Source organism: Struthio camelus, chromosome 2 (assembly GCF_040807025.1).
Source record: "Struthio camelus isolate bStrCam1 chromosome 2, bStrCam1.hap1, whole genome shotgun sequence".
NCBI lineage: Eukaryota > Metazoa > Chordata > Aves > Struthioniformes > Struthionidae > Struthio > Struthio camelus.
In genome coordinates this window covers 31,682,798-31,709,772 of record NC_090943.1, presented here as the reverse complement: position 1 = coordinate 31,709,772, position 26,975 = coordinate 31,682,798, and the positions used below count along the sequence as shown (strand labels likewise).

Below are 26,975 nucleotides of genomic sequence, written 5' to 3'. Positions count from 1 at the left end.
TCAAAAGGTGTTTTTGTGAAATGTTTATTTAACAATGTTTGCTGACAACACCTAGAACTCTTATGGGACAAAAAGCTCCAAAAAGGTTGAAATAGCTTTTCTTTTATCTGAGTCAGCTTCTTTTAAAAACAAACACAATCACAGTTCCTGATATTTTGGAATTTCAGGACAGTAAGCAATGTAGCTTGAAGGCAGATGGATTGGTGCAGTAGTGCAGTAGTATCCTCTGTTTGTAAACTCTTTAAAAATTCTGGTTGAGATAAGAACATCTGTGATATAAAAATCTGCTTTTTAAATCTTCCTGACAGAGGGCTTTGTTATTTTTCTGGGTGCTGTTCTGTGAGCTAGTGAGAATAGAAGTGCTTTATCCTAATGCACATTTGAGATCAAGCAAGGTGTTCCGTGAGAGTGCTTTCCTCATTCCCTGAAGCAAGACTGCATCTCAGAGGTGTAATTGACCCCTAATTTCAGTTGTATAACTTGGGCAATTTCCTGATTAAATAAAGGTTACAAACTACGGTTATCAGTTACTTACTATTTTTTCTTTTCTTATTAGAAACTCTTCAATACAAATTCAATTAGAGGCAAATTATGTTCATGTTCTGTACAAGATGAGCATATTATGTTGATTATTGTGCACGTTAGGCATGCATGTCGAACTTTTTGTAAAATTCAGTGTTCTCTCATAAAGTTTACTTCCCACAAAGTATTGTGCAAACGTTGGAACAATTTTTCCTGTGCTGTTTTGTGGTAAGAGATAGGTGATGTGGAGGCAGTAATGGTTAATGATTATCTGCCATCTTCATGCCTTCATTACACTGAGCAAAACAGTGTAAAACTGCCAAAGGAAGGAAAATTTGAAACTTGTATGTGTAGAGTGAGGATTTTTCATTCCCTGTTCTCTTAATAAGTTAGAATGGAGTACTTTTTCTATAACTAAAAAGACCATCTACGTAGAAAGTCAGAATAGAAAGGAACACACACATATTCAAATGACACAATACTTTATAACAGCCTGATGTTTACTTTAACATCGTGTCTGTGGTTATTGGTCTGTTTTTTTCAGAGGGATATTTTGTCATCCTTACTTCATTTGAGTAGCAGCCTTCTTCACAATGTATTTAATCAGTGAGCTCTTTCATCACAAGAGATCATTTTTAACGATGGCACAAAATTAATGAGGTAAATCTGTTGTGGAAAAGTTGTGATGGAGTAGGATGATAGTGCTTAAAGTTTAGGAACTGCGTGTTTTTTCAATCAACCAAATAGGAAGAACATAGCCAACTTCTCTGTGTATTCTTTCAGTTATTTGCTGCTTAGTTTGATATCTTGTAAAGTCTATTGTTATGAAAGAGGATTAAAATCTTGCTTGTAATGAAATTTTGCCGCATTCTGCTTTGGAGCTCTTTGCCTTAATCTGGCGTCTTACAGGGTTGCCCTGTAATTTGTGGAATCTGGAAACTCAAGCGCAAATTCGCCTTCTGCTTTGACATGGAAGAAGCACGGTGATTTTGGTCTGTTGCATGATACTTAAAGAACGGAAGAATCTGTCTTCATAGAAGCTTTCTAGACATGTAATAATACATTAATGAAAAATTAATTATCTTGTACAGGGTTTAATTTATTTTTAAAATATTGTGCATAGGTCTGTGTGTAAAACCAACTTTTTTTGAACTAAAGCTGCTCTTGCACAAATCTTATTGAGTGTATACTGAAGGTCCTTAGAGTAAAAGAAAAACAAAATTTTGTCATCATTTTAAGCATATTTCAGTTTGCAGCTTAAAAATAACCTTTTAAATGTTCATTAGCTAGACTTCTATTTTTTAAAGTATTATACAGGAGTAAGGGGATTTATACAGCTTTTTGTTCAGTTTCTTCAGTGAAGATATAGTAAGACAGCAGGACACTGATTTACACAGAGAGCAGTGTGAACAACCGTTGTAATAACATAATCTATTCGTTAAATGAAAGGACTGGGTCCTAAAGGGTGCTGCAATATCTACAGTCTTCCTGATTCCACCTAATCGGATTTGGCTCTGTTCATGCAGAGAGTTAACTGACTTCTGTTTTATTTTTTCAAGACAGGCGTTCTCCCATCACTTCATCAGATTAAAATGATGAGATAGCAGCTTTTCTGAGTGAAGGATGGTTGTGCTGACGTAGAGCAGAGGATCGTGCAAGCCTGAGAAACGTGTTGTCCTTGTTTCCACAGCTTCTCGGCCCGTGGACCGTAAGCTGTGCACGGGACCTCTGCCCAGCACCAGCCAGCTGTGCCACATCCCCTGCCCCATAGAGTGCGAGACCTCAGCGTGGTCAGCCTGGGGACCGTGCACCTATGAAAGCTGTGATGACCCACAGGCCAAGAAGGGTAGGTAGAAATTCAGAGACGCTTTTTAATGATGATTATTTAATATGCCTAAGTCACTAGGCACCCCTGGCTATGCAAGCGTACTAATGTTTGTACCAAGAAAAGTGTATCCAGTGCCTCTGAGCATCGTGAGAGTCATCAGGTCAGTACCATGTTGTTCATTACTGCTTCACCAAAACTGGCAAAGCATCGACCCAATACTGAGCTGTCAAGGTCAATTTGGGCAATTATAGGTCAAATCCAATTTTAAAACCTTCCTTTCAAACTAGAGGAGATATAGTTTGCATGCTTCTTCAGATCATGGTTCTGACCTTGTCTCAAAAGGAGAACAGAAGCAGCCTCTGAGGTGGACAGTGTCCACGTTACTCAAAGACATACAGTTCAATGAGAGTTTTAAGAATTCACTAGTAAACCATAAAGCTGGAGTCACTTGTTGTTGATAAGCCAGACTTTTTTACTGATGACACATGCTCTAGTTTCAGTTTTCACGTGTATTTTACAGTGTATTCCTATGCAGAACAGATTGTAACAATCTGACATCAAAATGGAAAGGCGAGAATAAAGTGACAAGGACCCCGTGTAACAAGTCTTTAGGTTTCTGGCCACAAATGAGAAAAACTGGCTTAGTCATTTGCTGCAATGTGATTCTCTGACATTAATTGAGAATCCAGACTTGGTTCCTTGCTTGAAAACGCTCATAGGAAAGAGCAGCCACATATGTCCACTTCAAGGACCAGCTGTAATTACCATGTTATTTTAGCCTTTTTTTCCTGGTATACTACTAGCTACACTTCGCTTGGTGCAGCAATACTAGAAGCTTTACGATGCTGCCACAGTAATGTGACCCAACCTCGATCAAGTCTTCTCTAAGGATGGTGGTCAGGTAACCTGTTATTTCTCTTGCTATCACTGAAAGATTGGCTACGTTTTCAGGGCTAATTTGTGTTTCTGAGATCAATTTGGACACCTGCCTAATGGAGAGGTATTAGGGTGTACGTTACCTGAGTCTTTTAATCCTGCAGACATAAGCAAGGAAAGTTCTGCTTTAATTTTAATGGTTCTAATTTATGCACCAAATTTTCTGTGTTGGGGCAGAGTTGAGGGAGGGGAAGCATGGTAAAGGTAGGCACAGGGGAGCTCCTGGACAAAGATGTTCCTTTGATCATAAAATCCAACTGACAAGGGGAAATACCTGACCGACTCAAAAGCATTAGTCTGCATATAAATATCATAATACAGTACTTTTTGCATGGGATTATTACGTTTGCCTTTAGTTTATTGCCTAAGCTGCATTTTGTTCCATGCTTTTGGTGTTTCAGCTGCATGGTAACTGTAGCATTTATTCTTGAGACTTGCTGGTGGTGGTACTCTGCAGGACCAGTTAGCTAAATGGACATAGGCGCTGCCCCCGTTCATATCTGATTGTATGAATGTCTGTCATGCCTCCTTCATCCACGTTTTAGTTTCCTTTAGATGGAAAATACAGCTGCATGAGCAGATATGAAGCTGCACTGTGCCTCTGTCAGGCTGCTGGTTGTACTCCACTGTTAGGCGATGCCGCAGGAGGAATTTGTCTTTTTGGTGTGCCCTAATATTTGAGATGCATTTTGTATTCAAATGTGAATTGCGGTACTGCTGCCTAGTTGGTTCTGGTGCAGATAAGGATGAAATGGAGATGACTGGGTGAGATGCAAAAGCAGAAATATGAAGGAAAAAATGTTCTAGATAAGTTACTTTTTACTGCTTTTTTTCAGCTGTGGTTTCATGAGCTTTTAATATGCTACCCAGCGTGATAGGTTTACCTGCTTAAAATGTTCAATAATCATGAAATAGGCAAGTTGCAGAATGTGAGAGGTAACATCTCTTTCTGTTATAAAATGACATTCAGTACTCCTGTTTATCTGTCTTGCTGTAATTTATTCTACTCATTCCTTATTTAATATAGTTAGGTTTATAGTCATCATATAGTCATCACCAACTATGCAGTATTTTCAGTGGACACATAACAAAAAACAGACTTTTCTCTTTCTCTTGTTTTTCTCTGGTTAAGCTCCTATGTGATTACAACTCTTCGGGTCTTAGTATCAGAGAGAATGCTACATTAATAGGTTATAAGGGAAGTATCCCAAACAAATTCTTACAGGATGTGCCTGGATCTTCCACTTAATCTCACTTTCCAGGTTTAGCAGCAAGGTGCAGTGTTGTATATGACTCCATCCAGAAGACTGAAAAAATATTCTTCTTTCTTTCTCCTCTTCCCACGCTAACTGGGGTTTCATAGGCTAACAGGAATTTTGGAAAAGGAAAAAGTGCTTGAGAGGAAGGTGAGAGAAGTTCAGGTTTTACCTTTTGAGCTGTGTGAATACAGCAGTTCCTGTTTGACAATTTCTCGTTTTCTGTTTTTTTCCAGGAGACTTTACAAAACACTTTGTTGCCTGTGCTACTTTGAAATCTCTTTTGCTGTGAATACTGTACTGAAACAAAAAGAAGTGCCACAAATGGCAGCCTTTTCTCATTCTTCTTTCATGCCCTTTTCTTCTCTCCTTCACTCATATGCCCTTTTTTTGTACAAAAAAAAAATCGCGCCCTACCTTTCTCTTCTCTGAGCATGTATGCACTGTTCAGCCTCCTTATTCTTTGTGTTTGTACCTGGCCCATTACTTTCTGTCTATCTGATTTTTCTCTTTCTGATTTTGATAAAACAGTTTGGTCTCTGTTTCAGCCTTCACCACTTCCAGATTTTCAGGTTTTATTCTTTTCTTCCCCCAACTGCCAGTGTTTTCTTCCCACAATTTTTATATTTTATTTTATAATTTCACAACACTTCAATTTTACAGTCAGTCGACTGCTCTTCAGAAAGAGTAATGTAAAAGCTATACAGGCACCCTCACTATTAGGAAGGAGTTACTGTACATATATCAATAGTGGTCCTTTACTGTGCATCACTTGTCTTTATTGCAGCAGCCACAGTATTTCCAAAGAACTCTGAACTTTCCTTTTTTCAGCTCCTGACAACCTTTTGTGGCAGGCTCACTTAAACCACTCAGATTTGATTTTGCTGAACTGTTCAATTTAAAGAGAACAATGAAAGATGGAGATATATTTTTTTAAATAGTATTTATTGTATTATGAAGGACATCTTTGAACAGAGAATTATTTGCACATACATATATTTATATGAAAGTTCTCTCCTGTTTAATTTGGGTCCTGGTAAAAATTAAACAGTTATATGTAGTATTTTAGAAATAACACCTGCATATTACTAGCCTGCCTGAATATAGAGATAAAACAAAGGAGACTGTGGAGAAATGAGAAAAAAACAAATCTTTACCAAAGTTAAATATGCTGATGAGGTTTATCAGCCATAAACCATGGAAAACTGTAACATGAGGAACGCCTTCCTGAACCCTTTCAGTTTGGTCAGGGTATTCTGACTAGTGTATGGATTTAGTCTGGCTTTTTCAGCATTTCAGTGAGGGAGAGGATTGCTCTTAGAAACTGGCATCAAGCTCACAGACGTGACCTTGCGTAGAGGCCCTTCTGTTTCTCCTGCCCAAAAATGAGCCTAGGTAGTCTGAAGGAATTTGTAAATGCTTGCAAGGGAAAATTGTGATGCTAATTAAGGGAAAATTGACTTCTTGGGCTTATAATCCTTTTCTCTTTATGTGTTGTCTTTTCTGGAGAAAAAGTAAATTGTTTGTTTATAAGCTGATTTTCGTGGATAATCCGTCAATGTTGCTAGATTCTGGAGAAAAAGCCTAACGTAACATCTGAGAAATGGCAACCCAGAAATTGACCCAAGTCAATGATTTGTCAGATGAGATGGATCCTATGAGAGCGAAGCGCAAAAATGAGTGCTATCTTCCATGGAGGATATGTGACTGGGACAAATAGGAGTTTAAGGCGCAGCTTAATGAATAAACTCAATACTTCTAAAGCCCTCACTTAAAATTTAACTTTCTCCCTTGGTTATTGAGTTCTACATAAAAAGGCAGTGTTGCTTTGAGTGTTTGTGGTGTTTTTGACTCATGAGAAACAGAACCATTCACTGAGGTGTACATAGATTAAATATCATTTCACTTTGCATTTTATAGCTGAATTGCCTAGCTCTTTATATTTTCACGGACGTTTCAGGTTTCAAACTAAGAAAACGGCGCATCACGAATGAGCCTACTGGAGGAACCGGCAACTGCCCTCACCTGCTTGAAGCCATCCCGTGCGAGGAGCCCTCCTGCTACGAGTGGAGAATCGTGGGCTTAGAGGAGTGCGTTCCCGACAACGAGAAGCCGTGCGGGCCCGGGACTCAAGTTCCTGCTGTCGTCTGTGTCAACAGTGATGGTAAGATGCTTTTTTCCTCTTTCCTCATAGGCTACAGTGAGGACACTAAAGTGTAATCTGACAAAATAAATTTTTTTTTTGTTTTCAGCTTTCTCAGTCCTTAAGACAAAGCCTTCTGGCATAGAAATGTTAGCTGTGACAGGCCCACGAGCCGCTATAGTATCACACTCTCTGTTTGCCCCATACACCATAGGTTTACAAAGAATCCAGAAAAGACTTTGAAAAGAGTAAATAGAAAGCAGCTATTTTTTTTTTCAGTAGGTCAGACTCATGCCTGCAATGGCTTGACTGAATTCCCTGATGTAATCCCACTAACAAACCTGATCCACTGAGTCCAAAAACAGATAAAGTGTGAGTAAAGTAAGGCGCGTGGCAGTTAAGTATAGCTGGAAGAAAAATGATAATGTATTTGTTAAAAAGCGTAGTTTGCTGTGTGTTACGAAGTTGGTTTGACAGTCCAGACTTCAGGAGGTCAAGAAGAATACCACCATTATTCAGTCATCTTTTATGAAACAATAATTTAAAAAAGACTTTTTGCATGACATTGTCATAGAAGCCGATTTTGAAAGCTGCTTACAAAATACCTTAATCTACACGAGACTCATGAATTAATGTTGGGAGCATATTCCTTCTTCGTTGGTAATATTATAGTCTACTCAGAGCAGCACGTAAATTAAAATAATTGTGTTGACTGCACTGTAATTATGGTAAGAGACTTCCAGCTCCACATGCAGGTTAAATAAGGGGACATCTCTGGTGAGTGTTTAACAGCAACACAAAATATTTTGTAATTGTATTGCTCAGAAAGAATAAGATTTGATTTTAGAGACTTTACAGCTTGAGCTGTTACGCTCAGGAATTTGGGTGAAAATTGAGTTTTGGGGTTTAGACTGAAAACCTCAGAGTTAGTGTAAGCTCTGTTTTTCTGCAGATACCTAAGAGAATTGGTAACAGTTTTTACAGCTCAGAGAGATTAGCCTGGAATGACCATATTGAATGTATTACGCTTTATGTCCCTTGCACAGCAAATATCCATTCACACAGTGTAATCCTTTCTTGGCAATAATAATGAAACTATTTGAGTTTTTTTTTTAATGCATTGTCAAATGAAAAATGGCCTTTTCCTCATAAGTGAAAGTATTTCCCAAATAATTTTTATTTTTGTCTAATACTAAACAGAATCTATTTTAAAAAATGTACTTTTTTTCTTTACTAGATTTTGGATAGTTCAATTTACCTATCATTTTGTGGGGTGGTGTTTGCTCACATGTCTAATTTGTTACTGCATAGTAATATAGACATTTATATTGACTATAATTTTTTGTAACTATAATTTATTGTAACCAAACCATAATTTCTCATAACCATTTATTGTAATGGATATAGTAGTTCTTTCTTGTTCTACTTCAGACTTGCTGTATTTCCTGTCTTCACGGCATGGGCTTTGCTTTGGCCAAATTTGACTTGGAAGACTTGTCATTCAATTTTTCCTCCCAATATAAATCTTTTAACTAATTCTTGTCTACAACTTTTTCAGTTGTTTGGCAGTATGCATTGCTATAAATATGCATATGCCAGCAATCTGTCGTAGAAGGAGTAACAAGGGCCTTCTACCATGTGCCTGTCAGTCTTTATATCTAAATAGTTGTGGACACAATATCAATGAAAAGAGAAAACAAATTGCAATTGTGTTTTTTGTTCCAAAGATCCAATCACCCACAAAGAAATATGGTTGATATCTTGTGACAGAGTACTGAAGCAGTGGAGAATAAAGTAGTGGATTACCTCCTGCTCTTCCTTTTAACATTTTTCTTCTCCTAGGAAAGTGATCATAAAGACTGTGATCTTCACCAAGTTGCTCTTGCTTAGGTTTTTCCTGAGAAAGATTAGCATGATACAGTGGCAGCAGACAACGTAAGGAACCACTGACCTCAGCTCGCTCTCTCCTTCTCTCCAAGCTACCTCTGCTCAAGCATCTTCTTAGTTTGCCTCCCACAACAAGCACCCTGAAAATCCTGTAGTCAACTCTCAATTGCTCCCCTCAGCACACACCAGCTCCCATCTAGTCCTTCATCTTCCTCCCACCCTGCCACATATATCCCTTTTCACCAAACACTCTGGTGGCAGGGGTCCAAATTCTGGTCTGCCAAGTCAAGTGGAGCAGTCTGGTGGGTTTTGCCTCTGTCCCCACAAGCAAGGCAGTCTGGCCTAAAATAAAGCTTGGCGAGTGCTTGTCTTGCAACTGTGCAACTGTCACAAGACCATGGTTTAAATTAGTCATCATATGGAATCTGGTGTTAGTCCATGTTCTTTGAGCACTTCTTGGAGAAGAGTGCATTGACTGTTAATTAAAGGTTGTGTGTTTCAAATGATAATGATATGTTGCTACAATTTTGATCTAAAAGGTAGAATGAATTTCATGCAGTTTCATAGGTAGGAATGATTGTGAAGGGAAGCAATATGTGGATAAGGATTAATTATCACTGAAGTTTGCTATGTTACCTAGACTGAACTAATTTTTGCTTACTCTCTTTGCTCTCGTCAAGATTTTTTTTATGAGTTCATGTGAATTAATTAGCAAGTCATAAATCCGTGTCTGCATAGGAAAAGTTGGATCAAAGAGACTTAAGTACATTAAAACAAAAATGTATTTTCCCTTAGGCTTCTGTGTTATGAAGTGAGAAGACTCATGTCTTAATTTTCAGAATAAGCATTATACTGTAAATGCTTTAACATAAGATAAACCCCACACTGATGAGTGTCTTCTCTTTCTGTTAATTATAGCATCATTATATATGTTTGAAGCATAATTAGTTGGGACAGCGTGCCTCAACCTGAGGTCTCCTGTATTACAATTAGAATCAGTTAGCAGTGTTTGTGAAGTTATTTTATGTAACTGGAATGAGCTTCTCTGTTCAATTTGTTGCAAAGATAAGAATCATTACAGCCTTTGAGACAGTACCAAACAATAGATTATTCTCCTGTGTTGTTGCTAGGGGCCTATGACTGTCGTTCTCTTTCCACAGTGGATTGCAGTAATTGGAATTTTCATTCAGGCTGACAAAATATGACAGTCAGTATCCCAAGCTGTCATTGCGGAGGCTGTAATGAACTTTGATGTATTTTATTATATAAATGGAACTTCAGTATTCTACTGTGGCAAGAACCTTGTCAGAATATTTATTCCTCGTCTATCTTCCAGGGAGTTTTAAAAAGGAACTTCTTTGGGTGAAAATCCTCTTTTCAATTGTGGAAGCTTCAAAACTGGGCATGAACTGTTCAGAATTCTTATAACAAATGTTATTAAATTTAAAATTAATATTACTTCAGCTATTTATATATATACTATATATGTAAGATATATATATTGCGTAATATATACACACATACATGTACACACACACAATTTCTGTATTATTTAAAGGCCTAGTCTGTAGTAGGTTGACCGCGATAGTCTATAGAAAGTTAAACTCTTCTCCGTTCTGTAACAGATATATTAGTGCTACTAATATGTAAATAGGGCAAATTCAGTTTTAACACCATTTCCTTAAAATCTGCAGCTTAACCACTGCTGAAATAACTAGGAATTATAGATCATTCATTAAGTATTTTTAGTTTTCACCTTTATGCTGAGCTTTGTAGCACAGGTAGCAGCAATGACAGTGGCCTTTGTAGCGTTCTTCTGGTCTTCAGATACTAGCCTGAAATTAGCTTCTCGTTTTGTATGAATATGCAAATAATATATTGATTCACAGTCTTTATGATATAATGGGCTTACATCATTGCATGTATTACTCTGGATAAAATAGGTCTCACTTTTGAAGGATAAATTTTCTGTGGCTCTTGTTCAAGGTCAGTAATTGTTGGGTTACAGTCAGCTCCACAGGGGAAAGAGAAGGACTTACTGCTGTTCTGCTGTCTCACAGCCCTTAGAAATGACTGGTCTTGGAAGAGGGAGCCATGGCAACAGAAAGGCTCTTCGTGTGTATGCAAATTGCTGCAACTCTTTGAAGCAGCAAAATTGTTCCTGAAGAGTTCTAGGCAGACCTGTGTGTGTGGCTGAGTGCCATGAGCTCTGGTCTGGGTGTATGAGGACGCAGGTATGGTCTTTGGTGAGACTGGAGTACAAATTCAGACCACCAGCAACATTAGCATGTCCTAAAGTAACAAAGATTGGCAGTACCCTATTTGGAACGTTGAGGGGAAAAACAGTAATTTTAGTAGGTGATTTAAAAAAAAAAAAAGTAGTAGGTGAACTACTCTATTTCATTCAGATATATGGATATGTATATAGTTCAAATGGATTAGTTTACCTACTTTCTGTGGGATGTCTCAAACACTATACTGTCCAAAATCGAAAGGTATGAATCTCATTTACCTATATTTATTCTCAACTAACATGACGGAGTAGAAGTCATTATCATTATCAAGTATATGACAGTCCTACAAAAGTTAATCTCATGATTTTTCTAGAGAGTCAGAATTATTTATTTCTGAAATATTAGTTTTATTCCTTTTACTGAATTTGACTTTGATTGCAGGAAAACATATATTTTAGAAACATGTTTTAAAATTTCTTCTATAGCTTCTTGATTAACATCTGTATTTTGTTTTTTAAGGTTTATTTTGTTACTTTTTACAATTAGCATCTAATTTAAAAATATATGGTAAACTTTAGGAAAGAAACTGAAGATCTGGAGGTGCAACGATTTTCATATAAAAAGTTTTGACTGATTTAAGAATTGTCACTTGTGTGTGTCAATTGTATGTTTAGGGTTTGAATCATATATATGCAAAACAATTCACAGGCAGGAGTTGGTCTTCATTCAGTTTCATAATGGAAAGCAATGACAGAATAGCTGGAAACTTTTTAAATGTTTCTAGGTATAAATATTTTGATTCTTCCACCCTTTCTATTATGTGGATATATGCATTGAACAAAGAAACCATCAATCTAGTTGTATTTTTGAAAATTATTTAAAAAGAAAATATCTAGTTTGTGTCTATTTCTGACTTAGTTCTTTAAAAAGAATGGAAGAGCCAATTCAAATGTGAATTACACTGAATTAATAGGTTAATCCTGCAAGAAAACCCAGATCAAAATCTGGCTAACACTCAGTAGTCAATTAGTAGAAAATTATAGTAGCTAATGATAGTTTCTTTCAGCATGTATTACCTTATACTTACAGGAACCTGGTTGTATGTGCATTAGTCAAAATTTTCGATGTTAATTTCCTAGCTAATGTCATTATAGAATTGATTATTAACTGTTCTTTTCTGCCTGATAGCTTTTTGGATGACCATCTGAGGCATTTAAAATAAATGTAAGATATAGTAGATGCATACCTTGTTCTTCACAGTAGATTACATAGAATATGAAATTTATAAATCGGTCCTTTCTTTCCTTTGATCTATGTGGCTACATAAAAATAGTTTAATATTTTTATTGGATGTTTGTTATACACAAGAATTTGTTATTGAAAACATGAAGGGTAAAATGCAGTCTGTTTAAAGGATCTTAAAATGGTACCCTCAGGCCATTGCGTTTCACAGAATTGGATTTTTAAGGCATTTCTGTTTAACAAGATTATTTGCTTTATTTAGTTTTAAGGGAATTGAAGAAAAACATAGTGTTTAGTACCACTGAAACTGTCCCATTCCAGGTTCTGTAGTCAGGAAGCTTGATACTTGATAATTCTTTTGTTGATGAAAGGCCGCATTTTATATGTCATACCAATTCCTTTTTGTCTCTCATCTTGGCATTAGGAAAGTGGACATATCCCCATTAAATTCCCTGTCAGAATGGATGCTTTTAATATTTGTATGGCATGATGTGATTTCATTATAAGGGCTGGCTGAAATACATCTCTTCCTTTCTCAGCATCTCTTGGCCTGGAAATAATAATTGGCCTGGAAGAGTGATGTGTTGATTTCAGTTAAAGGAACAAGTAAAATAAAACAAGAGTTTCATCTGTGTGGTGCAGTAACCTATTATCACTGATCACAGTGCAATAGACCCTGGCTTCTAATTTACTGTGTGTTTTTGGAGACAGCATTGTGGTTGATTATATACAATGCCTGTAGAGACATTAATGTTAATAATGAATATAGTTAAGTTTAAAATGGGTAGGCCAACTCAATTGCCCAAATCTTTATCTTGTATCATAGATAATAATTTGGTTGTCTAGGAATAATAAACAACTTTACTATTTTATGTCCTGTTTATTTCTAAAATGTACTATAACATCTTGGCAGAAAATGCAAAGTACTTGTGTACTTAACATTTGTTGCACTTCTAGGGGTAGAAGTTGTCCATGGTGAGAAGCAAGAATATTTCCGAAACATAATACAAAGAGTTTAATTACAAGTTTCATGTGTGCATGCTCTTAGTAACATACCTTTGTGTTTGATGGTGCAACCAGCTGAAAATGCACAATGTTGCAAGAACTACCTGTTACAGCAGCCGGCAACTTAGTTAGGGAGGCATTTTGATGCATAAGCTTTGATCTGTTTAGCAATCTGCGAAGCAGGAGTCCAGTCCTGATTAGACTCCAAGCTTTGTCATAATAAGAACGCTAAAAAGTGACAATTGTGTATATATTTTAAATACTTATTTTTTTTAGGAAGGTCAGTTTAATGCTTTCTAACCTTACTATTGTCACTTTAAATTATGCTGCTGTGAAACAAGAAAATAAGGTATCTTGAATTTATGGATGTATTGTAAGACTGGATTTATAGATGCAATGTTGAACAATGTTTTTGGGTAGGTGTGTCATGTGATAATTCTCTTTTCATTCCTTTTTTTTCTCCAAGCATTACTGACATATCTAGAACAGACTCAGAAAATACTTTAAATAGTTTTGCAAAAAATACTCAGAAAATATCCCTTTAGTGTTATATATGCATGAGTTAAATACCTCTTTCTTGGAAGATATTGCACAAGCTGTAATCTTTATGCTAAAATGTTCTGGGACAGTATCCTCTCATTAGATTTGATGGGAACGATTTTACATCTGAGAGAAAAAGATTGCACAGGCATATTTATATTTTTCTGACATCCTGCACACTAATGGCAGATTTTCTTAATAAATGTCATCCAACTTTGAAGCTGTGAGGCTAGTATGTTGATAAATGATGGTGATAATTAAAACATCCTCATTAGCCAGTAATGTCAAGCCAGAATAAAGAATAAGAATTTTATTTTCAGTCTTCGATCCTTAAGCTACTCATTGTCTGACCTTTCTTTCAGTTCATAATTTTTGTTGAGTACTGATTAATGTAAAACCACTCTTTTTCTGCCAAGAAATATTTGATTTCGCACGATGACTGTTGCAGTTACAACTTGAAGAGCTTTAAGATAATTTGTGTCATTTTGCAATTCTTCTAACTCCCATGCACTGCAGAAGCACCATCCACATCAAATACTTAAGAAAACTTCAAACTGAGACTTTTTGAACATAGTAGGCTTTGAGGCATAGTAGGCTGCAATGACTTCTCCAAATCAGAGCAGACAACTGAGGATCCGAATCTCTCCAGTGTTCCCCATGGTTCACTCCAGTTTTTTGGGGTGGAGCTTGCCTTTGACAGGAATTCAGCTATGCACAGCTACAAACCCATTGAGGGGGAGTAGATTTGTGCTCAGGATTTGGTGAAAGGAGGAATGGAAGACAAGAGAAACTGGAGCTGACCAAGCAATGAGGTGAAGAGTCAGGGAACGGTAGGGCCCAACCCTGGCTTGCTCCAGGAGAGTTTGCTGAGGGCAACTGAGGGAAGTATAAAATGTCTGGTCATGCCTGGGATTAGGAACCAATTTTGGCAGGGATTTGGACTGGGTGACTGTTGGCTCAAGGAAAGATTTGATAAGCAGCTGGAGAGGGCTTGGCACAGCCGGGTGAGAGGAACAGTGAGGTGACAAACTGGGATTAGTGTCCGCAGAAAATAAGGGTAGATAAGAAGCCTGAGAAAGGGAAGAGAGAGAAATTCATCCCTTCTGCAGCTGGAACACAGAGCGCACTATAATCTGCTGCTGCGGAGTCTCATGAGAGCAGTGGGCAGAGCTATGTACAGTGAGTGTCCAGGATCAGTTTAATACCCACGGCAGAATTACTGGTTTTCATTAGGCTCCTTTTTTCATCTAGAAAATTTGAAAGAAATATCATGTCAAAACATCGTTTCTTAGGTTGAAAAACTGATCCCTTAAACTCAAGGAAATGAAGGCTGTTTGTCTGGGCCTTATGTAAATGTATCAGATAAAGTCTTTAATTATTTAATTGTGCTTACATGGCGTTTTCCCCCACCAAACCTGTTCCTTATTTGTGAAATGGATGTATGTCCTTTGGGGATTAAGTGAGCATTTTGTAGTAATGAATGCTTTGCGTATAAGCTAGTTGTCTCATTTTTCAGCGTCTAATTTTGCTCTGCTACTATTCAGCGTCAGCAAAATATAAATTCTACTGACCTGTCTCATCTTGAGGGTTTTGGAAATAAATTTATTAGTGAATGTGTGATAGGCATCACAGAAAAACTACTAATATTGTTCTAGTAACACTTTTTAGTTACTATATGGTGAATAAAACATAGTCTCATGCCTTTAACAAAGAGAATAGAAGTAAAAATACCAAATAACTACTCATTAAGGAGTTTCCAATCTGTGAAATGAAGGAGGAAAGGACCCAGTGGAAAAAGAAGTAGCATGTGAATATCCAGTTTTTAAAAATGCTCTATACACAGGCAGCTTTATTTCCGTCAGTTCCTGCTATTTGCTTTGGTGATATAACTTTGGGGACAGTTTCTGGATTAACTATGTAAATCTTGCCTTAGGAATTTTCAGATGTTTGATTTTAATTTTACTGATCGAGTACATCCTTTGTTGGTACGGAAATTATTTTATAAAAAGCAAATTGCTGCATTACTGTTTTCCAGAGAATAGATAGTACAGTAAGAAGATAAGCAAAACTAAGTCAAATCCCTTTCTCTGAATATCTCAGACTAGATGTAACTTTTTTAAGAGGAGAAAAAGAAGAATGCTAGCTATAAACTTCTTAAATCTTGTGGACGGCTTCTAGAAAACCAATGACTTCATTCCAGTAGGAGATGGGGGCCTAGCTTGTCTCTAGGGTACAGCTGATTTCCCTGGGTAGGTCCAAATCTGCAGTGAAATCTGCCAGGTTTCTGTGATTCTCTGATGGTAGCTTATATAACTTAATGCCAAAACCAAAAAGTTTTAACATTCCTGTATTCCCAGATGTGCTTCTGTCACTTTTGGTTGTGTGGTGTGACAAAGTTATGGAACTTCCTTGATTTAGCATCAGTTTATAAGATGTAGCGGTATTGACCTCTGGTTGCTTTCCTGAGTTCTCTCTTTCTGAATCCAGATACTGAGAGGCTGGGGAAAAGAATGAGTCAAAAGTATGGGTTAGTTTTGGTCTTCTAAAGAGGAATCAGTTATGAAAATATTTTCAAAAGACAAGATTAATTCACAGTTTGAGCACCCTAAGGGCATGCTATGCCTCCCACTTCTGATGCTGAGGAGGTACTCATTGGGCGATGGATAAAAAGGTGGTCTCCAAAGACTGCATTTCTCAGCCAGTATTGGGATGTGGACAGAAGCATCCATGAAGTCAATTGTAAAACTGTTTCACAGACAGATGTAAACATGACAGTGACAGTAATCTCCTTTATACCTCTCAGTTCCTGTGAGTGAATTGAGCTGTCATATTGCATAGAGAGTGACAACACTTCACTAGCTGAACTGGATGAATAATGCAAAGAAAATATTTGTAATCATATTTTACTGTAAAAAAAACCTGATTTTTTTTCTATTTTATGACTCTTTTTAAGTTACACATGTATTTGTGTGGCAAGAAGTATCACAGCTATTTGTGAATGTATATTTGTTATCTTACTGCAAATTCATGTCTCCACAGTAGTGAAATTAGATAACTGGCAAACTGAAAAGTTCATCTAATATTCTATCAGTTGCATGCTATTAGTCTTTCTTTTCAGCTGTGGGTCATGCTCTTACATTAGAGAGAGGAATAATATTAAAATGTTAACGGCCAGATTCTAGGAAAACGCTTGGTGAAAACGCTCTACTGGAGCACTTATGAATCAATTCATGATGCAACTTTATAAATGTAAGCTCAAAAGTTCACAAAGTCATCCTCCAAAATTCATATTATAAAGAATGTGAAAAGCCTGAAGTTCATGAAAGTTATGGCTATTCAGTATTTCTTCAAAATCAGGCTGTTTAAAGTAGCTGTTTAAAATACGCAGATTAGGATCTCAGCTTAGGGAATTGTGGAAAGATTGGCTGTGGCAAGCACTGTCATTCAACTAGTATTAGTGGAGCTGTCACATTGTTTTCATGCCACTGTTTTTGTAGTCTTGCCTATTACTTCCTTTTTATGCTTCTATTCCTAAATCACATCTCTGAATGTTAATCGAGTTCAGATCAGCTCATCAGGATTAATTCATTTCTAATTAAACTGATTTGAAATTATTGATGTTCTGTTGCCTTCCCTTGGACTTGTTCTGCATTTAATTTTGAGCGTGTGGGGGGGAGGTTGGGGGGTTGGGAGAAGGGTTATCAAATGTCCGGTGGTCAAAAGTACCCTAAAAATAAAGAATCTAAACTTTATCAAAGTTACTTTTTTCACTATTAAACACAATAGAATTTCTGTAACATTTTACACAGATGTGGAGGAAGTGGGGTGTTTTTTATTTATTTTTAAAGTCATCCTTTTATATCTTATTGTATAAATTGTGGTTTGGCTGGGGAAACATTATGAGACTATCCAGTCGACAGTGGGATCAGATATACCTTCTTAACATGAGCTGTTTTTTTTTTTTTTTTTTACCAAGTGTTCTTAAAAAACGCTGTGAATTTTCAAGTGATCTAATCATTCAAATTTGCACTATGCCTCCCTGTTTCTTTATAAATCAGTCAGCACTTTTCCTTTCCTCTCCCCATTCTGCTTAAAATGTGGCCTATTGGTCTGACATATTGATCCCACTTGATCCCATGAATAATATTGATTTTATTCTCAGTGGGACCATAGCCTGTCCTCAAGCTTACTTTTTCTTTCATACCAAGTTGGCGTTCGATTGGCTTATTTGACGCTAGAAAGCAACTGCGCTTGGTTATGATCAATACATTTGTGTTCTCTGCTCCTTCTCATTCTCAGTAAGACTACATTAACAAATGAGCCATGAAAATGCTTCAACTACCTGTCAAGCAGTAGGAAAATCTTACTCCTGTTTGTTAGGAAGTGTGTAGGTATTCCCCTGGGCACTTTATTAGAAATACTTGACTAATATTCCTGTGGTGCGAATGTGCTGTGGTGTAAAGTTATAAAATAATAAAGTACAGGTGATCTTCTGGTAAAGGCATATCATGTTTCATTTTTTATTTATTTTGTCTTGTCTACTTGGAGACACTCAGGAAAGTTGATCTGAATTAACTGCAGACTAGTTAAACTACATTAAATGTGCATGCCGATCCTCTTATTCAGAGTTAAGGTGCCCTTAATTCTATTTGTTAAGAATTTTCTCTTTCAGTCTGAGTGAGGATGCCCATACAAAATATATTTTCACTAATCTCCTTTAAAGTCACATTTTAATTAATTTGGATTAATTCTACAGTACTCCTATTTAGATTAGTCCTTTTCAGTGATACTTACTATAGTAAGGCAGTTCAGATACGGCCTCTTTCATGTTGGTGGATATTCAGTGGAATCAGAGCTAATGAAAATTTCAAAGAAAGTATCATCTATAATAATAAGAGGAGTTTTCTACTAGTCTTTGACTATATGCATAAAGCAAAATATGCGCTGTGTTTTCTTGGTAACTTACAGTGTTGTGTCAGAGTTTAAATGGCTATGTTACTTTATAATCCCAGTCAGCGCTCCAAGACATGCCTGGCGTGCCTCTGCGTGTGTGTGTGTATGGTGGAGTAACTGATCTCGTGTTGGGGGACTGATACTGCTGCTGCCATCGTTGCTACCACCACTACCATTTATATAATTATGTGTATAATTACAGGGAGAATTGGAAAGCTCTTTTCTTTATAGTTCTAAATGAAATGTATGTAATGAGTAAATTTAGGAAATAACAATGAAAAGGGGGTAAAAGAATAAAAAGTGAAATCTGAAAGTGAATGCCACAAAATTCTACTTGTTATGATGAGAAAGAGAGCAGAGCAATTTCTCCTCTTTGTCTTCTTATCATTGTCCTCAGAAAATTTCTCCCTTGCTCATTTTCATTCTCCTCTGGTAAAGAATTTGAGGATAAATAAGAAGTTAGCACTTTAATGGAAAAAATCAGGGTTTTTATTTTCAATCAAATATTCCAGGTTACTGTATATTTAAATATATTTCTGAGTTAACATAGTTATGGAATACTATTTTTTCATACTGTTGTTTAATCTGCTCTTCTTATATATGTAAGATGGCACTGCATTTTGTATCTAAGAAAATTATTTAGATAAAGAAATACTATTTCTTTTCCTGTTTTTATTCCTCTCTGTCAAATTTAGACTGTATCTACATGAGTAGACACAGTAATCCTGATAGATGACTCTAATATAAATGGAGATACATATGTTCTTCTATTATCAGATGTGAAAATGGGATTACTGAAAGTATTAATATTGTATCTGAGGATGTGAGTGTTTTTTTTTTTTTAACCAGTTACATCCAAAGAACATACTCTTCCCATCTGACACAGTTTTATATCAAAATACAAGCTTTTAAAATATGTTCTTTTGCTTTAGAGTTGTCCTTTTATTGCTTTCATTAACGTATCTGTCAAACTAAGGAGCGTTATTTTGGGTCTGATTGTTCCTATAACTATTACATATATGGTGCAACACCTTACCTGATGCTTTAAGGAATACGGAATTGGTTCTTCACTGGATTTCTTAGCAGTGACTCACTTTTCTTGAAAATTTGGTTATTGAAACTTTGCGTGGTCTTAAGGACAGGACATTTTGGAACCTGAACTGTCTTATCTCTGTAGCACAGTGTCTTTCAAATCTTTTAGCTTTCCGATGCAGTATGTGAAGTGAGTTACCTGTTTCTGCATTCTTGCTATAGCTGCTAATATACTGTGTTATGGGGAAGGCTAGCAGGCGCTGTGCTTTCAGCTGGAGCTGAGGTGGTGAGAGTAGCATTTGCTGGTTTGGTTACAGAGAAGAAGAAGTAGGAGCGCTCAGGGACTATGGTTGGAATTAGAGTTCTGCGTGAATATGGAGGTTCTTAAAGCCACTGCCTTTCCTCAGGTCAAAACTTCTTTTCCCAAAAGGTTTAATACATGAAGAAAATTGCACATAGTCTTTAACAAGAAGTTTTTGGTCATAAAATGGTGTGTTTCAGCTCTTTAAAGAATCATTTTGAGATTAAAGAAAATCTCAAAAAGATCATTGTTTTCTCTTATGTGCGTTGACATGCTATTGCTTTTGATTTAGGCAACAATGGGTGTGATGGGTTTTTGAGTGCTAGTTATTTTTCTTTTCAATAGCATTGGTTCCTGCCATGAACAGTAGTTTGTCATCGCAAATGTTTCCTTAAAAAAAGCCAAAACCACATTTTAAAATTTAGGATTACATTTTTTTAAAAGCTTTCATATCTTCTACTATTGGTAAAAAGAAAGGGGAGAAGTGGTCAGTGAGCTTTACTATATCAGACTGGTATGTATGTGTAGTCATGGTAAACATGGAAATAATACAAAGATCTATATGCTTGTGTTAGCATGTCTCTTATTTTAAAAAAATGCATCCCTGTTTATGAAATTCATGATGTGTTTTTTTGAGTAAGAGACCAAAGTATCATGCTTATCATTTTCTTTTACTAAGGAATAGACTGTGGGGTATTACTTAAAGTTGTACATCAAAACCAAAACGAGAGTACATTTTTATGCACAAACTGGTAACGTTTTCATTTCATTAAAATATTAGAGCAACATTCTTCCATTTTTACATAACCAACAGATGTGAGAAGCAGTGGAGCGTTTGTCTTCATTGAAATCAGTGCCTTTCTACTTAGGCTTCTTAGAAGAAAATGACTTCACAAATATTAACTATCAACTAATTAAGACATACTTAATTAGAGGCAAATGCTACTTAACGAAAGGAATTGGGAGAAAGGCAAGTGGTTAGGGATTTAGAAACTGATTTAACACTTATAGCTAACAGCTAGGAACCTAAGCCGTGGAACTGAATGCAGAAACTTTCTACTTTATGGAAATGGTACACAGAAAAAATATACCATCTTTTCCCGTTGTGAAAACACTGCATGTGTGCATGTGTGTAAACACTGTTAAGATGTTATGAAGACTGCTGGGATTAATAAAACATTTAAGAGTTTCTTAATGTCTATCAAAGTATTTATTGAACCAGTTCAAGAGCAAAAATTGGTCTGTCATGCTGTTTTTTTCTCCAAATATTCTTCTTTAAGATTGTTGCGCTAAACAAGACAGTAAATGATGAATTGCCTATAAATATTATTGTTTGCCCTTTCAGTGGCTTATTTGATTATGTTTTCAGAGATTGACTTCTAAATTCTCCCAACACAAAAGTCTGGGTCAGCCTTTCACAGTAGTGCATGGATTTTAATTGGAGACATGTGCTATGAGAGAGACAGATTTCTTCAGAAAATACGGTATAAGAAAAAAAACCAAAAAAATTGCTAAGCAAAAAAAAAAAACCCTAGGCTGTCTTTGGATGGGGTGTGTGTCATACTGGATTTCCTATCAGCAGTTCTGGTGAAGTCACAGTGAGATGAGAAGACTTGAGGAAGAGAGATAGCAGCTGCCAAATTGTGCAAAAGGGTAGAATTTGAATGCAAATGTTATGATCCTCCACTTTTTATTATGCGTAGTTCACAGGTTTTCTACCTGTTCTGATCAGTGCAGGGGAAAAAAAATCCATGCTATTGCTGCAACACTGTGGTTTAGAAGAAGAAGTTAATTTGCTATGACAGTGCATGCCAAGCATGCAGGATCTTTCCTTGTTTGGTGAGCTTTGAGGACTGGTAGTTGCTTAGTGATGTGAAAGGAAGGCAATGGTATTAGAAATGAAAATGATAATATTAGTTCATCCTGGTGTTTTATCATTATCTATTCATTAGCATACAGGGTATCCTATCATTTGAAAATGTGTTTTTGTATGATGATTTAAATGGCTTTTCTGTAATGTGAAGAGTTTGTCCATTAGACTAAACATCAGCCAACATTTAGACAAGGTTGTTTCTAATGAGAGTCTAGTATAGAGCTAGTTGTATAGATATATTATATATATATGTATATACATATAGTTGTCTTGTGTAGAACAAGTTTGGATAAATTTGTAAGATATTCTCTTATTTGATTTTGGTGGTTTGCTTGAAGTTTTGGGGTTTTTTGTTTCTTAGTATACTGACATTTTGAAGGAGCACATTAGCGCTTTTAGTTTGCTGTTATAATCTAGTTGTGACATTCTCATAACTTTGGTGCAATTACATTTTACAGTGATATTTTCTTACTTGTTTTCTGCCTTGAGATATAATTAAAACATATTTAGATGCTTCCAAATTGTAGCAAGAGAAGAAAATGTATTTTGCCCAATTGCAGTCAGACTACCTTTATATAAAACTATAAAATTAATAATTATATGAATAAATAATCATAAAATTAAAATTATAAAATTATCGCCTGTAGAAATTCCTCAGTGGAGAAATACATACTTTGCTAACTTCAGATCTGGAGAACTGTTAAAATGAATCCTATATGAAAAACAGGACTGAGCACATATCACAGACCTATTGTTACCAGATTTTGAACATAGATAGGCATGTTTTCCCAGCTAGTTCAAGGCTGACTTGTTCCTGATGAGCACTGTCCACGCTGCAGCTTGGACTCCTCTGCCAGTTTGAGGAAGTCATTCAGCATGCTCGAAGGCTGACAAGAGCATCAGTATGAGGCCACGCATAGGTCCTCATATGGGAGGAATATATATGGGAAATTATGTGGGAACTCAGGGTAAAGAATAGCCTCGTTGGCCATTTCAGCCATTTGACTCTACGCAGGAGGCAGCCTAACATTATCTTGCTGATTGTTTTTCTACACAGGGAAGGAAGGAAAACATAAGTGGCAGCCAGCAGAACTCATGTAGATGCTAACATGGTGTGAAATAACTGCGTTTCTTCCTGCTGGATAGCACAACTCACTGATACAGTGTTGAAATGAGGGTTCCTGTTCCTATTTGGACTTTTTACACCATTTTTCTGCAACGGCTTCTCAGATTTGTGGTGCAGCGTATATTATCTGAAGGGAAGAGTCCGTGCCTAGAGGCATTGTTGAAGGCAATTGAAGAAGAGCAAGGCCTTCTTTACCCACAGACAGAGAGTACTTAAAAGCTGGGTTCAGAGGTGCATTACCGAGTATTTCAGGTGCCCAGCGGTTTTCCGACAGATTAAACATTGTGTGTGTCCTTTTCAGCTTTGTGTGCAAGGTGAGAGTTGGTAACAGAAGCATCGGCCAAGAGAGCGTTGCCTGTAACTGATATAGTTAAATATATGCAACGCAATATATACCCTAGTATCGTTAACTCAGTACATCCTGATCAAGCAGTGCTTTGAACTGCCAGTCTTTTCCATCACTTGACATTTTCACATCCTCATTTTAGATGCATAGATTTAAAAACACTTGAACTGAGGCCTCTGTGATCTGTTGTACATAACAACAGACCATCATGTGGAGCGCCCAGCAGCCATAAAAACAAGAAGACACTGGAATAACTTGGCACGGAGCCTTTTTTTTTTCTCCTGTCTTAGAGTCTCAGAAGTACTAGTAAAGCTGAACAGATCTGACTAAACAGCACTGAGGCTGAAGTCTTCACTTGTAACTTTTATGCTCAGTTGCTGTCATTTATTCTTTTACAGACTTCAGACTAGATCTGCATGATTTGTTTTACCACTCTGTGATATTTCTGTCCTTTACTGATTATACAGAATTCTTTTCTTTAAATGACTAGTAATGCTCAAAGCCCTCACATGAGTTGATCCCATTTATTATGAACTTAGCATCAATTTCTGACTTCTTTTGTTTCAGGTAGCAGTTTAGCCTTTCAGAGATTATAGCTATTTTTCAGGTCCAAGGCTGAGACCAACTTTATTTCTTGGTTATGTAGAACCCCGACTGCATTTCTATTTTACATTGATTTTAGAGGAAAGTTCAACTGTTCTCCGTGCCTCACTGAATGCAGCAGTGATTTTGCTGTTCATTTTAGGGCTTTAAAATAATTTTGCCCTCTGTTAAGCAGTTGCCTTTCTATTTACTGCAGGTCAGGGTTTGACAGCAATTTTTTTACTGTGCACTGAAGCATGCATCATATTAAGAGATGCACAATAAGAAAGAGAGTTTTCTTGCCATGTCTTATATTAACAATACCAGCTCTAGAAATGCTTTGTACAAAAGCGTTTTACAAGGAAATTAAATATCAGAGATATTTTACAGATGAGGAAGAATAATGCAAAGCAGTGATGTGAACTGACCACATCAAACACAGAACCTAGGTCTTTGGGGTTCTAGCCCAACCTTTAGCCTCTAGACCAAATTTTCATGGATGTCGTATCTGCTTTGCGAATGTAATAAAGCAGCAATGACACACAGGCTAGAGGGTCTTCACACCGCAAAGCAGCCCGCATGTAATGCTGCTTATCTAGCAGGAGCTGGCCTAACAGGTCAGGGAAGAGATGAAGATTTGAAGGGCTGCCTCCTTGGTAGTCCATACTGATGATAGAAATCTGTAAAACTCTCGGCAAACATTTAAACAGTTCATGGCATTTCATATTGTTGAGAAAGAAAACCTCTATTGCTTCATGCCATTTCTACCTACAGTCACTGTTTCTAGTGCAATTTGGAGAATTTAGCCCCTAGTCTGTGTGTATTGCATATGATAGAAATATTGTTCAGCTATATCAACGCTATTTCTGAACATGGATGGTTGCTGGATTTTAATGGACGAAACAACTGCTCGATGGTGAAGAGTTTTGTTATGTGGGAAATGTCAAATTTTGTTTCTATCTTTCTAGGATTTTCTGGGAGGTTGGCATTATATTTTCTAGAATATAAGTACTTCAGGGCAGGGACTTTTGACTCATGTTTGTAAAGATCTGCATTCATCTCCTGTGCAACATGTATATAAAACAGTAAAATTCAAATATTAGACTATAGTTGACAAACTTTCAAATGGGACTTTTTCCAAGTAGCTTCAGTTTTTACACTGGTTTGATTCCCAGCATATGGTTGAGTGGTTCCTGGTAGTTGACTACACTATGCACTTTAAAGAGGATGGCAACAAAGGTCAAGATGTTCATAAAATCATTAGTGAAATGTCAGAAACAATTTAGTCCAAGTAAAATATCTCCCTGAAGGTATGAAGTACCCATTATAAAATATTCCTTCCAACTGCATTTCTGTCCCATTGCCTTCATCAGATAAGAGCTGGACTGTTGACAAAAACTAAATGCTAATATGCAAGATACGTATTTATAGGATGTTTTGTTTTTAAAAGCAAATGCTAAAAGGGGGCTTTGATTTGGAAGAGATTGAATCGAAGGCTTTTTTATTTTAAATATAAACTCTAACTGCAACTAAAATCTACACAATTTCTCACTGTAGCTCCAAATTTAACTTGAATTTCCAGCATCATGGTTGATAATGATAAATAAGTTTATTAACGGTATTTTACACTATGACATACTTCATTGTAATAGTAATATTTCTTGCAAGGTGTGAAGGTGTCCTAGCAGTTTACCTCATTGAGTCTTACCTGGAGGTGGAACAGTCTGAGGATGAGGTTCATCCGTTTTCTCTAGCTTCATTCTTTCTCAAAGAAGTTTGCAGTCTGCTCATTCTCCTTATCCTTCAACTCAGACAAGTGCCATCTGATGGAGTGGGCAGGAATCCCGCTTACATTGGTGATGGTCTGTGATGACATGTGATAGCATAAAAAGAGCAATTGATGCAGAGAGTCCAGTGGGGAAGCAGAGCTTGGTGTGGGAGTTTTATAAAGCCTTTGACAGGACTCAAAAACCTATTTGTAATATGGGGAAATATGGCTATTGAGACTGGCTTGATCTCGAAGGTCAGTATAATTCAGATAGATATGACTACTTCAGACTATCTAACAAGCATGAGCTGCAAAACTTGCCCTTGCTGCAGAGCTGAGGAAGGCTGACTTTTGCAGTTCTGTTGTGACTAAAGGTTCTGCAGGAATAAAATGTTTGACATTGGTTAGCGGCATATAGAGAGGATGACCCTTATCTTTTCCTTTTTTGTGAAGGATTTGGTAATTCTGGGAATCATGATATGTCTCTAGTATTAGAGAACCTCCTATTTTCAGGAATTCAGTTTTGCAGAAATTCTTGTTTGAGAGGTTTTAAGACTCTGTAAAGTTTGAATAACAAGAATGTAGATTCTGTTTAGATTACTGTTTGATTCATTTTATTATTACTGTGTTAAGCAATAAAAGCCTAATCTGGGCCTTGGGTAAAGCAGTGTTTATAGATCTTTGCTTGATTTACAGTATCCATAGTTCTCCTGGAATTAGCTTTTCAGAGTCCAGGTGGTGATCATTAACATCAGCTGATGTCTTTATCATTAAATTATACAGTATTTAATGATTATATTTAACAAATGTTTTGATATATTGAGAACTTATTTCCATTGCAAATCTTGATGAGACATTATTCATTAGCATTAGCTATTAAAACAAAATAGCTGACATGATGGATTATAACATATGTAATATAATAGATGGTTCTGTTAGTTCCATTGAGATTGCATTTACATCAATAAAATTTCAGTAGATGAATCATAACTCAATAGAAATTTTTATGCCCTGGCACTGCAAGGACTATATAACACAAAAGTCATTCAGATGCTTTTGAAATTTTATGCTTTTCAGAAAACTTTTTAAAAGTTCCCTATGTGCAAATGAGACTAGATCTTAACTTGGTTATATGCAGTTAATGGAGCCTCAAAAACCAGAGTTCTCTTAAATGCAACTTTTTCACGGTTCCTTGTAACTGGCATTATGTATTGGGCTCAGTCCCTGGTCTCATTGAAAGCACTTTTCTGTAGCTGGAGTGTATGACAGCAAGCCTATAACCCTAAAACACTGAATGCAAATCTCTTTCTCCTTAGTTCTTTTTTTTTTTTTTTCCCTCAACTTGTCTAAAGTGAAGATTCATCCTGAGGCTTTTGTCACTTTCACTGAGAATTTTTGATG

The 26,975-nt window shown here is 36.5% G+C and overlaps 1 protein-coding gene across 5 annotated transcripts in view; it reads left to right on the top strand.

Annotated features, from left to right (window-relative positions):
* The window catches only part of THSD7A (thrombospondin type 1 domain containing 7A), a 287,638-nt gene that overhangs the window by 184,072 nt on the left and 76,591 nt on the right, over positions 1-26,975 (top strand). For all 5 annotated transcript variants that reach the window (XM_068934979.1, XM_068934981.1, XM_068934982.1 and 2 more), the window contains 2 exons: positions 2,213-2,368; positions 6,503-6,706. In XM_068934979.1, the coding sequence (XP_068791080.1) occupies positions 2,213-2,368; positions 6,503-6,706 (360 nt within the window). The remainder of the gene's footprint in view (positions 1-2,212; positions 2,369-6,502; positions 6,707-26,975) is intronic.